The sequence below is a fragment of the Gossypium arboreum genome, chromosome 8 (assembly GCF_025698485.1).
Source record: "Gossypium arboreum isolate Shixiya-1 chromosome 8, ASM2569848v2, whole genome shotgun sequence".
In the NCBI taxonomy this organism is placed as follows: domain Eukaryota; kingdom Viridiplantae; phylum Streptophyta; class Magnoliopsida; order Malvales; family Malvaceae; genus Gossypium; species Gossypium arboreum.
The window spans coordinates 43,391,823-43,404,809 of NC_069077.1; the positions used below are offsets into that span (position 1 = coordinate 43,391,823).

General features: G+C 34.3%; 2 protein-coding genes across 2 annotated transcripts; one reads left to right on the plus strand and one right to left on the minus strand.

The window, feature by feature from the left end:
* The first annotated feature begins 6,455 nt into the window (after window positions 1-6,455).
* Window positions 6,456-8,529, plus strand: LOC108470216 (uncharacterized). Its single transcript, XM_017771489.2, has 3 exons — window positions 6,456-7,047; window positions 7,911-7,928; window positions 8,025-8,529. The coding sequence occupies exons 1-3, from the start codon at window positions 6,687-6,689 to the stop codon at window positions 8,213-8,215; spliced, it is 570 nt and encodes a 189-aa protein (XP_017626978.1). The 5' UTR covers window positions 6,456-6,686; the 3' UTR covers window positions 8,216-8,529.
* A 70-nt stretch (window positions 8,530-8,599) lies between these two features.
* On the minus strand, window positions 8,600-10,423 carry LOC108470214 (probable WRKY transcription factor 41). Its single transcript, XM_017771488.2, has 3 exons — window positions 9,750-10,423; window positions 9,518-9,646; window positions 8,600-9,437 (listed from the first exon to the last, which is right to left on the minus strand). The coding sequence occupies exons 1-3, from the start codon at window positions 10,067-10,069 to the stop codon at window positions 8,819-8,821; spliced, it is 1,068 nt and encodes a 355-aa protein (XP_017626977.1). The 5' UTR covers window positions 10,070-10,423; the 3' UTR covers window positions 8,600-8,818.
* Window positions 10,424-12,987: the final 2,564 nt, after the last annotated feature.

Genomic DNA, 12,987 nt, shown 5'->3' on the forward strand with positions numbered 1-12,987 from the left:
GCTAACAAGAGCATCAAGCTATCCACTAAAAACATGCATGAATCTCATGGCACAACCTCAAACATACCTTAATCTTGATGCAAGTATAGCCAAACCTCTTCCTAATCCTCTTCCAAACCAAGCATGAAGCAAAATTCCTCCTTCCCTCTAGTATTTTCGGTCAAGAGAGAATGAAAATGGATGAACAATTTTTTCTTTTCTCTTCCTCAATACACTGCAATGGGGGGTTCACTCACACACACATTTTTTTTTTTCTTTATTACCCATACTTATTTGTTTATTGTTTCTCCCTAATGCACCAACAAAACATGTTTCATGACATGTTTAGCCCTACTCCTTGTCATGGCCGCCACTAGAACTTGGGGGAAATTTGACATGCAAGTCCTCCCTTTGACTACATGCACTATTAGGTCCTTATAGATTAGCCTATCACTTTTCAAAAGTGTCACACAAGTCCTACTAACTGAATTCACATGCAATCGGCTAAATCGAAGCTTGAAATTTTCACACATTCGTAATTACATATTCTAGACAATAAATATTACGTTCAAACATTTTGGTGACTCGGTTTAGCGGTCCCGAAACCACTTCCCGAGTAGGGTCAATTTTGGGCTGTCACAATAATATTGAATTGGATTTCAGTTTGAATAGAACGCAGAATTTGAATACATTCGTATTTTGGTGTATGATGGTATTGGAATGAGACAACGACATTTTTTCCAAGTAAATCGGGGTTCAACATTTGTTGCGAACTCTCATATTTTACTTTCTGTTCAGCTCTTACAAGCTTTTGTTCAACTCTTATGAGCTTCTGTTCAGCTTTCGAGCTTCTGTTGGCCAGCTCTTATGAGTTTTTGTTAACGATGTACTATTATCCGTAAGTCGTTCTTCGAATGAAAATTTTTGGTAAAGTGATTTATTTAATGAATTTGAAAGAAATGTTATGTATTTTTGTATTAATTTGAATACGGATGTATTTATCAATTGAAATTGTGAATGGCAGGGAGTTGACATGAATGATTTTATTTATTTGACTTGTTATAGTAGGTCTGGTAAGATTTATGTTTAACCCATCGAACATACTAAGCTTCATTAAGCTAATATGTGTTGTTTAATGTCTTTGTATATTTTCAGAAAGTTGGAAGATCGGATCAGTACTCAAGTCACACTATCCAGCTTATCTCAGTAGTTTTTGAAACATTAAATACGGTTTATATGGCATGTATAAGATTTTGTTTGATTTTGGTCAAAATTTAGCTTATGTAAATATTATGAATAATATTTTGTTTATATAACCAACATATACATTGATATGAAATTAAGGTATGAGTGTGATGTTAGTATAAGTGATATATGTATGTATATAATTGAGTTAAAGTGAACTTTGGTAACTTGCTTAGATAGGTTAATTAAGTAAGTTTGGATACTTGGTTGACATGTTTTAAGTAGTCATATGAGGTGCCTAAGGGCATATTGGTTGTATGTGGTGATAATGCATGTTTAATACTTGATTTTCATTTGTGTTGAATGCCTTGTTATGGTTTGTTGATGTGCAAATTGTTGAGGCTAGGTTGGTATCAATTTGGGTGAGAAATGTGTGTAACACCCCATACCCGTGCCCTATGCCAGGACAGAATACGAGGTGTTACTAAACTCAAACACATGCATTCCACATTTTGATGTCATTAAAACTCAGTCATACTAAAAAAAAATCAAACTTATGTAAAACTTCTTATCAAGGGCCTATAAGGTCCAAAACACCTCTTGGAAACCACTCGGGACCAATTCAGATCCTTTAACCAACACTAAGAAAATGACCTTTAAAATAGGACATATGCCCGTGTAGATAGGCAACACGCCAGTGTGGTCATTAGAACATGGCTGTGCTGATGGCCCGTGTGACACACACGACCTAAGTCTCTAGGGACATGTTCGTGTGAATTAAATTCTGATTTCAAACCTACAGGGGTTTTCACACGGCCTGACACATGCTCATGTCTATGGACCGTGTCTCTCACACGACCATGACACCTTCGTGTCCTAGCTCATGTCTAAAAACCTTGACATTCTGTTTCTGACGTCAGCAATCCTTAAGGGTCACACGGCCAAGGCACACGCCCATGTGCTAGGCCGTATCCTTCACATGGCTGAGACACACAGTCGTGTCTCAGCCCGTGTGTTTACTACTATGCATACTGACTTGAAATTTTTACGTGCGGGGGACACACGGCCGGACAACACGCCCATGGGGCTGGCCGTGTGTCACACACGACCTAGACACACGCCCGTGTGTCTGCCCGTGTAGACAATATAAGGCTATCTACCAAGACTTTTGCCACCCTAAAACATGATTTAATGACAAACAACATATCAAAGTCTAACTTAATATGATTTCTCAACTAAGCAACCATAGCTAAGGCTTTCACACATTTCATTTATACTTAAGCAACCAATAAATTACTCGTTCATGAAAGAACTTTTTCTATTTATAAAACAACTTTCAACATTTGCCAATTTCCATGGCCTTACACAAAACAAATCAAATGCTAGAGTAAGCCAACACATTTGGCCAGTTAACAATGACACAAAACTCAAAAGTTAGGGTCCTATACATGCCATAATAAAAATAAAAGATCTAACTATACCAAGTGCTTTTGATGATAGTGTGACTGGCTTCTCCGACGTAGGCAATGATCCTTAAGCTACTCTGGCGACACTATAAGAAAATGGGAAGGAAATAGGGTAAGCATAAAGCTTAGTAAGTTGTATGAAAATAAATATAACGACAACTTTACCATTCATCATCATGCTTATAACACTAAAATAAGCATAAGCACAACTTACTCGTCACTATCCAACCCAATTCACATAGCATATACTAAGCTCACATCTCATGCATTTCATTTAGGTACCTATATCACTCATAACATGGTTATACTTTTCTCGTTTTACTTAAACTATAACCCTCACCATTGAACCATTGAAATACTATCGGATAGTCAATAAGCCTCAGACATAGGGTATAATGCCGATGCCATGTCCCAGACATGGTCTTACACTGACTCTCACTTATTCGTGTCGATGCCATGTCCCAGACATGGTCTTATACTGACACATCATATAGTCGATGCATGTCCCAAACATGTCTTACACTGGCTTACATCTCGAGGCCGATGCATGTCCCAAATATGTCTTACACTAGCTCTCGTCTCAATGCCGATGCCATGTCCCAAACATGGTCTTACACTGGCTCTCATAATATGGCCGATGCATGTCCCAGACATGTCTTACACTAGCACACAAATGACCCGAATGTCATGGCATAAATATCCGATTTATTTCCTAAGGTTAAAATGGGAGTTCTATTATCTCAAAATTTCATCACACATAATTATTTCCACAAACAAGAAATTTATGCTATATCAATTCAAACACATATATTGACAATGTAGTTGTATTATTTACATACAACTTACCTCGGTATTCAAAATATGGTGGCTATCTCGGCTTAGTCTGCTAGCTTTGTTTTTCCCCGGTCTAGGCCCGGATTTTGTAATTCTTGATCTATAATGATAAAAATTCACGATTTAATCAATTTATTAATCTAGGTACTCAACAATTTAAAATTGGGCAAAATGACCATTTTGCCCCTAGACTTTTGCAAAATGATCATTTTACCCCTAGGTCCGAAAATCGATTTTTTTATAGAATTTCTTCATATCTTAAACCTAGTCGATTACTTTTTACACTAGAAGTAGTCCAAATTTTTCAATATTTCACACCTTTATCACCTATTTTACACTTATGCAAAATGGTCCCTTTTAGGGTTTTCATGAGAAATCTCTTCACAAAAGTTGTTTATTTCACAACCATGGTTCATTTTCTTCCATAAAATTTCAAAAAACCACATGTATACTATCATGGAAAAATCCTAGACTTTCAACCATTTTGCAAAATAGTCCCCATGTTAGAAAGCTCATGCTACAAGGATCTCAAAAGTACAAAAATATTCAAGAAAAGCCCTCAAAATCACTTACTTGTAGAGAGACTAAGTGACTGAAATGTCAAGCTTCAAAAACCCCTCTAATGGCTGATATTTTTGGTCAAAAAAAAAAAAAGAAAGGATGGAGGAAAAAGATGAAGGCTAAGCTTTTTAGTATTATTTTATCACATATTAGGTCATCAACTACCTAACACTTTGACCATTTAATTTCTTTGTCTCAGGGTTGGCCAAGCCTCTCTCTAAGGGTATATTTGCCTTTTAAAGACCCCCAATTTAAGATACATGGCAATTTAACACCCTAACTATCAAATTAAAACTTTTTTACTTTATGCGATTTAGTCCTTTTTCGCAATTAAGCTTACAAACGCTAAAATTTCTTCACCAAATTTTTCATGCACTAATATAAACATGCTATAACTCTAAAATAATAATAAAATACTTTCTATTACTTCATATTGGTGGTCTCGAAACCACTGTTCCGACTAGGCCCAAAATCGGGCTGTTACAATTTGGCTTAGAAAATGGTCTATTTTCGTCCACACAGGTAGAGACTCGGGCGTGTGTATCAGTCGTGTGTGACACACAACCAGGTGACTGTATGACACGGTCGTGTGTTCCCTGTATCTTTTAGTAATGCAAGTCAGTATGCTCACATGGCTTAGCACACAGGCATGTGACTTGGCCATGTGACCCAAGTTAGAGAGTTACATGGGTATGGACACGAGCTGAGACACGACCATGTGTACCTATTTCAAATGCCCACATGGCCTGAGACACGGGCATGTTACCATGTGAGTCACACGGCCGTGTGACTCTTGCAGTGTTGAAAATTTTAAATATTTCTAAAAAATTCTCTGAGTTACTAATTTAGTCCCGACTTGTTTCTAATATGTATTTCGGGACATGAGGGCTTGTTTAAGGGATAAAATATATGATTTTGATTGGTTTTATTATGAGTATTGATATGTAATGAAATGTTTGAATTTTTTTTTATTTATCCGTAAACCCTAGTAATGCTCTATAACCCTGTTTCAGTGATGAATATGGGTTAGGAGTGTTACAAACTGTCACGGGGCTAGACTTTTTGTATCGAAAATCGTGCAGTCTTAAACAATTCCTTTGTTTTAAATGCACCTAAGTTAGCCTAACTCTCACAAAGTGAGGATTCTTACAGAATTCCTTTAAGGCACTGAAGCAAAGCAAAAGCAAACTTTAAAAAGGAAGAAGCTACGAACAAAGAAAACCACAAAAAGAGAGTGCACACCAAGTGTTTAAGTAATTGTTATCATTATTTCTTTAACTTAGAAAGAATAAAGTGATTACAAATGAAGGGGGAAACCTCTATTTACAGTTGAGCTCCTCCAGATCTAACGGTACAGATCAATTTACATTAACGGCTAAGATTAGTTCTCATCAATAATAGAGTCCTAATGGATTTAAATTCTATACATGTTTATCCTTTAGGATTTTTACAATAATTATCCTATTAAAATACAATTTATTAGAGTGTTTCACTTTAACTAGGATTCAAGTATATGGGCTTCTTCACAGGTTCCACGTATCAAGCCAATTCATATGGGTCAAATGAGCCTCATTTAATAAGTTGACCTCTATGGGTCATTCTGTGCGCAATGGTCACGGGTTTTGATCCGTATCCCATGACACTAGTACAGAGATAGGGATTTAATTGATTAACTCGCAAATCAATACAAACCAGTTGAACCAAGCTAAAAAAACCAAATTGAACTGATTTTCACTATCGTTAGATTTTTTTATTTTATGAGTTTTTAATAATTTATTTAATCGAACCAGATGAACTGATCAAACCAAGAACTAACGGCTCGATTGGTTCAACCATCGGTCTCGTTCTAAAGAAAGAAAAAGAAAATATTTATAAAAGATAGAATAATATTTTTTCTCTTTTTTTCCATATGTCAATTTTAATTGGTTATTTTTTTTAAAATAACTCAATGGTTGAACTAACAGACGTACCAAATTGAAAAGAAAATAATTTAAGTATCACTAGTAACAAAAGAAAAAAGTTTAGATACAAAATGAGAAAAAATGAATAGTTTAAGTAATAATTTGTGGGTTAAGCTCATTTTAAATTAGATATAACAGTTTGAGTAAGATGTACTAAGTGGGAGAAAAAAATAATTCAAGTACTATTTATGACAAAGAAAATTTAAGTACCAAAATTGATTACCTATTTGTGGGTTAAGTCTCTATGGTTAATAATATATATCATGTCTTTATATTATTGTTAATGATTCCAATTGTTAATAATATTTTCTCAAAAAAGTTGATTCAAAAATTTAAGTTTGAGAGTTAATGTTTTTCTTCATTCTATTTGATGGAAAAGCTAATCAGATTTTAAATTATGCAACAGAACAATTATATAAATTAAGAATTCATGTTTGAACTCAAAATTATTTTAATGCACCATAAAAGAGTCCAATAATGGCATATTTTTAATTTCTTTGGGGGCATGCAAGGAAGGCCTTAAGAATCAGCCCAGCTTACAGCGTGGCAGATTGTTTGCATTAGAATCCCAAACCCTACAGATAAAAATTCTCTAATCCACAGTACTATCATCATCATCATAATCATCATCTGCAAGAGGAGAAAAATCCAAACTTCAAAGCAAAAAGGGCTGAATCGAAGCTGTAGTAGTCTTGACAACATGAATCTCAGTTGTTTACAAACTTTGTCTAAACCACCCAATTATGTTGTCCCCGTTAGTTCAACAGTTCCACGTTCTTTCCATTTCTTGCAAAACTACCAAGCAACAGTTCCAAGCAGAGGTTCCTGGAGTTACAAGGATGGAATGTTTGTTAACAGGAAAGGAGGGATTGCGCGCGGGTGGTTGTTGCCAGTGGATCCATGGGCACCAAATATTGACTCACAAAGCATTGCTTCTCAACTCTTTGCAGTTTCTCTGTTCCCATATATTGGCTTCTTGTACTTCATCACCAAGTCTAAGTCTGCTCCCAAGCTCACCCTTTTTGGCTTCTACTTCTTGCTTGCCTTTGTGGGTGCCACCAGTGAGTTTCCTGGGATGTACCTTTTTCTTTTCTCAATGCTACTTTAGTTTATGAGGTTGCTTTTATGTGGTGATTAATGTTCTAAGTTTAAAATTTTATGTGAAATTTTTTACTTTCTTTGCCATGAAATAAAGAAATTAGTTTGGGCAAAAAGAGTAGGATAAAATCACACATTTTAGCATGGATGTAGACGGAGTGAAAAGATTATTAGTTAGTTTTTGTTGATGATTTTACATGAAACCTACTTTGTTGATAAATGCACTGGTGTTGAGATAACCATCATTTTAGCATATATACCTTTCAAGTTTCCTTAAATTGTCCAATAGAAATGTTAGATATTCGAATTAAGTTGCTAGTGTTCTCGTATGTCTTCTGTGCTTTTTGAGAGTGAGAATTGATGGCTTCTCATAGCTAGGGCAGAGATTCATATTATGACAATGAGGCATCTGCAACCTCGAAAATTCTGTTAGAATTGTAGAGAATTGGGTGTCTGTTTTTTTTATCATTTTGAACCAGTGGCAGGCGAGCAGGTCGGTTCTAAGTCATCTATATATTCTACAATATGATTTCTTCTCAGTTATGTGGCTCTATATTTATTTCATCAACACTGATAATTGGTGTAGCACTTGTCATAGATGAGCAGCATGAAGTACACAAAATCTGCCCAAAGCAAACATAAAGGAAATGACTCGAATAGGGATATAGAGCAAAGAAAATGTGGCTTTATTCAATGTAGTTTTATACAATGTTCCTTACTTTGGATGGTTTTCGCCTGCATTTTGATTTTGCTATTGGTGGCTTTGTTTCAACTCTACTAATTTCCTTTACATTGTTCGTTTGCTGACTTTGTGTCTACTGAGCAGTCCCTGCCGGAATATATGGTAAGTTCCTGCTAATGATCAACAATTCCTTTAACACTTACTGGTTTCTACATATTGATGCCAAATTATGACTTGGTCCATGTGGGGTTGAGACAGCAAAGGTGAAATACGGTACTTCCTTGTCTAATGTGGATTGGTTACATGGAGGGGCTGAATCACTTCTCACTTTAACCAACTTATTCATCGTCTTGGGGCTGAGACAAGCTCTTAGGAAGACCAAGGATGCAAAAGAAGGCACATCAAGCTCCGTTCAGGATGTGGAAAACCAGAAGAAACCTTACATATAGATTAACTATGATTTCAGTCGATATCCTTGCCATTTCATTGTTAAAGTACCATGAGCTCTTCTTAGTTCTGTTGGATGTTGCTTCTTGTCCTGCAGTTTTCTTATTTCGGGACTTGTGATATATGATAATTTCTCAAGTGTTAACTTGTTACCATTTGCTTATGTATTCCATCGGCTATGTGTAAAGACAAGCAATGTAGGAATCGTTGGAATGCAGATTCTTTTTCCCTGTATATACTGATTTTATTCTTCTGAAATCCAGGATTTGTGAACTTTCACGGTATGTTGTTATGGACAACTTATTTGGATTATAAATGGCCATTGCGTAAAATACTCCTTTGCTAATTGCAATGAAGTTGCAGTGAGTGTTAGAAGGACCTTTGCATTTTGGTGAAAATCTGAGCACTAGTATTATGGAATTTCGATAAGAACAAATATCAAAACTTGTTATCTGAGGAAATTTCTCAAAACCAACATAGAAATGAAAGGGAGATGTATTGTACAATAGTTCTTCGCAGAACACACGGCTCACCATGAACCTACTTTGGTTATTGGAACCCGAATTTGACATCTACTGTTACTCTTATTCGATAGCGGAAAAGAGTTAGGAGAAAAATCCCGGGGTGTCAAATGGGAAATTCGGGTCCAACTCCACTTGGTCGAGCGAAAAATCCAAGTCCATAATTGGAGAATTGGTGGCCGAAGCGTTGGCTGAAACCAACTCGGTGAGATCAGATTTAGAATGCTGTGTGTTAAGCACCCCTTGGAAGTTGTTCATCTGAGAAATTGAAAAGTAGTTTAATTCTGGTGTATCGGGAGACATGAACGGCGATGAAAAGCTGCCGAAGATATTGTTGTAATCAAGTACTCCTGAAGGTGAAAAGCTATGGTTTTCGCTCTTTATACACCCAAATGATGTTGAAGCAAAAGAGAATGGGGGTGCCATCTCTTTATTGTCTAAGCCCTCGATATTGACTCTTAGGCCTGCTCGAAACTCTGAGAGGACATCTTGTGATTGCAATGGTTGGTAATTGGTATTATTAAGGCCGTTTGTGTTTGATTTATGTTGTTTTTCTGGGGATGGAACTGCGTGGTTGCCATTTGCACATGTGTGAGTTCCTCTGTATGTGACCTCAAAGAGGGTCGGATCTTCATCTGATCTCTGGACTTGCTTTGTAGCCCAGCAGTTTTGGGTGTTTCGATAGGTGCATCTGTAATAGCTTCTGCAAAAGTAAACATTCCATCATCAGGGTTTTGACTAATACAAAAGTCCAGCATTTTACAAGGGAAAAGGGTCATTCACCTAGGATATTTGGCTCCAAGGATATCCTTTTGCCCGTATTTTCTCCAACTGTAGCCATCATCATGAGGACCCTCCAGCAGGTTTTCAGAGCTCACTCTCACCTGATCCGTCCACCTAGGCATTATCTTTCTGCAAAACCCAGTTCCAGGAATCATTTAGCATACTCAAATTTACAACTTACAAAATTTGCAATAACATACAAGAATGATTAACTTGTAGCTTGCAAATTCACCTCTTCTTTGAGACATCTCTGATATCCTGGTTATCCTTTTCTAAATCATCACTCCTGGGGCTGCCGTTGATGGTTAGAGGAGACTCTGGCACACAAGTTATTCCTCCTACATTTTGTTGTGGCTGTTCCGTAGGCCTGCTCAGTTTTAAAATCAGAAGAGCTTTTTCATAGGAAGATAAGATCTTCTGTAGTAGCAAGTCCCTGGATTCAACAGAAGATGATGATGCACCCAAATGCAACCTTAGCTGTTTTGCTAATTGCATTCCTTGAATCAGCTCGCTCACTAGTGTCCCCTGCTCCCACTTCCACATGTTCTCCATTTTTCTTTTCCTTTTCTTCTTTCCTTCCACTGTAAGAAAATAGAGAGGGATTCCTTGTTTGGAACTTGGAAATACTAATTCATGACCTGCTATAGACCGGGTAAATTTGGTTATGAAGAAGAAAAAACTTCAAGGATCACAAGCAGAAGCAGCCAAAGGGATTGAAATAGCCTAAATGGTGAAGAGCAAGAAGTAACAACCATGGAACTTGGCCTGAATGTTAAGTTTTGATTAACTAAAAGCTGGAAAATGTTTGAACTTGTCTATGCTGAGGTTTAAGCAAAGAGGGAGTAGGAGAGTGAAAGGTTTTGGGTTTGAATAAGAAATTGAAACTCTGGGGCTTTTAAAGGAACTTCATTGGAGTTTTGGATTAGAAAAAATGGTTGTTGGAATAGAATGTTTGAAGTTTGACCAAAAGAAACCGAGTTTTTCAGCATAGACTAGTCTTTGGTCATGATAAACTAGAAGTAAGATTAATGGACTGAAGAGTGAGGTGAGGTCAAAACTCCAATTGCTGACCAAGTCGCCAATTTCTGACCAAGTCTCCCTTCAATTTTACATCTAAAATATCCCAAGTGTAATTAGGATCACAAATGCTTATAAACCGAGATGAGTTTAATAATAAAAATATATTCAAATCTAAACTAAAATAAATTTAATACAACCTACATGTGATAGAACTAAGGTTGTTTTTGAATTGCCTATGGTGATGTTGAAAACAATGGTAACAATAAATTTAAATAGCTGATTGTGGAGTTTAAAATTCTTGTAATAAACATTTTCATTATATTTATGTTAAATTATAATTAAAATTATTAAACATATATTTATATTAAAAGTTAAATCATTAAAAATATTTGTATAATAGTTATACTAAATAATAAAATATATAATGAAATTATGTTATATAAAATAATAATTAAATTAAATTAATATAAAAAGTAAATTGAAAAATACAATAATGAATAAAAGTGATAAAACAATAATTATATCACTTAACTGCAATTGTTGGAGCTAAAAGCTCCAGCCAAAATTTTGACAAGCAGTGAGACAATCTCATTGGACTGTTGGTTCGCCAAACATCATGCGTTCCAATGAAAACAAAAAATCTTCAAAATTCAACGCACCAGAGCAAAAAGCTATGCCAGGGAAGCCTTAAAATAAAATAAATCTAAGACTTATTTAATTTAAATTATGTTATTTGTCCTTATGTCTATACTTTTATTTAAATCATTATATTTTAGAAAACTTAAAATTTTAGTTTTTATTAAATTATAATTATTAAATTTATTTAGTTAACATCTTTTATTTTCAAATTTAATATGGCGAACATATTATCATATGTATAGTGGCATGTTAGCGTCTTATTTTCACATATTACTCATTAAAAATTCAATTAAGAGATTAATGATTGTCATTTGTATCAAGACTGAAATTTTAAAATTTGAAAAGTATTAAAACTTAGAATAATTTAATTAGAGAATATGAATTAAATATACAATTGTATGCATAGTATATAATTGATAATTAAATTTAACCAAATAAATTTATCTACTATTGTTTAGGTCATGACTAAAATTGACTATTTAAAAATATAAAAATTAAATTTAATCAAATTAAAATATAAAATCCATAACTTTCAAAAATTATAAAAATTAATAGTAAATTTAACCATGAATAAAATGAAATTAAAAAAAATCACGATTTCAATTATGTGATTAAGCAAAGGGTTGGGTCACCTGATTTATCCTGAGCGTGACACGAATGATTGAGGTTAAGAATAAAAAGAGCATATAGACTAATGTGAAAGAAAGTCAGAGTTGAAGGTGAATTGGACCAAAGAAATTTCAAACCAAACTCCGCGTTATTGCTCTTCCCATGTGGGGAAATTTGGAGCTTACGTGTACTCAAAGATGCCATTTTCAACCACCATTTGCACTTCATCTGCCCAGATTAGATTCTTCACAGCTTCTTCTTCTTCTTCTTCTTCTTTTTTTTTTTTACAAAAAAAATGATGCCTCTTAACTGTCAAGAACATGCATTGCAGCCACTCTCTCACCTGCAATTCATTCCAATATTTTTAGAGGGATTGTTGTGTTTCCATTATCCAACATACCCTACCCGATGTTTCGTAATTTGATAAAAGGTAATTTCAGATATTAATATTTTAAATCTAATATTTGCTTCAAATATTTAAAATTGCAAAATTGCTTTTTGTTTTTCAAAAACAATCCAAACTCCTTGAATTCTTTAAGCTATGATGATGAATCCAAAATATTTTAAGAAAAAACCTAATTAACCAAGAGTAATTAGTGTGATTAATTTATAAAGCCTGCATTATACAAAGAGGTTTGACTCACATGTTTGTTTAGGCTATTTATTTTATTTAAGGTTCTTCCATGAGCATGACGTATGGAATTGGAAGCGTCCCATCAAACAAAATTTTATATTTATTTGATATTTAATTTTTTTTAATTTGATATTAAAGTATAACATTTTAGTATTCAACTTGATACTCAGCAATGGCAATGGCAAATGGAGGAGGTGACATTCGCCCTGTTGTCTCTTAAATGAAAATTTTTCATTTAGATTTTTATATTTTATAAAAATATAAAAAATTTAAATTAAGAGTGATAAAATTGTACTTTAATTTCCTAAAATGATAAAATTTAATTAAAAATTATAAAGATATAAGTTACTAAATGATAAATTTATATTTTTACTATCGTAAAAATAAATAATTTAATTTTAATCTTCCAAAATAAATTTTCTAGCTTCGCCTTAGTACTACCCCATAAATATTTTATATATATACTCTACTAAGCAAACACATATACTTAATTGGGAAAAAAACTTAAATATTAAATTGAACATTAAAATCAAATTCGAATACTTAAATAAAATAAAAATTCAAAAAT

Coding starts and splice junctions, on each gene's coding strand:
- LOC108470216 (XM_017771489.2), top strand. CDS start 6,687: ATGAATCTCAGTTGTTTACAAACTTTGTCTAAACCACCCAATTATGTT.
- LOC108470214 (XM_017771488.2), bottom strand. CDS start 10,069: ATGGAGAACATGTGGAAGTGGGAGCAGGGGACACTAGTGAGCGAGCTG. Junction 9,647..9,749: donor AGAGATGTCTCAAAGAAGAG/GTGAATTTGCAA, acceptor TGGGTTTTGCAG/AAAGATAATGCCTAGGTGGA. Junction 9,438..9,517: donor CTTGGAGCCAAATATCCTAG/GTGAATGACCCT, acceptor TTACTTTTGCAG/AAGCTATTACAGATGCACCT.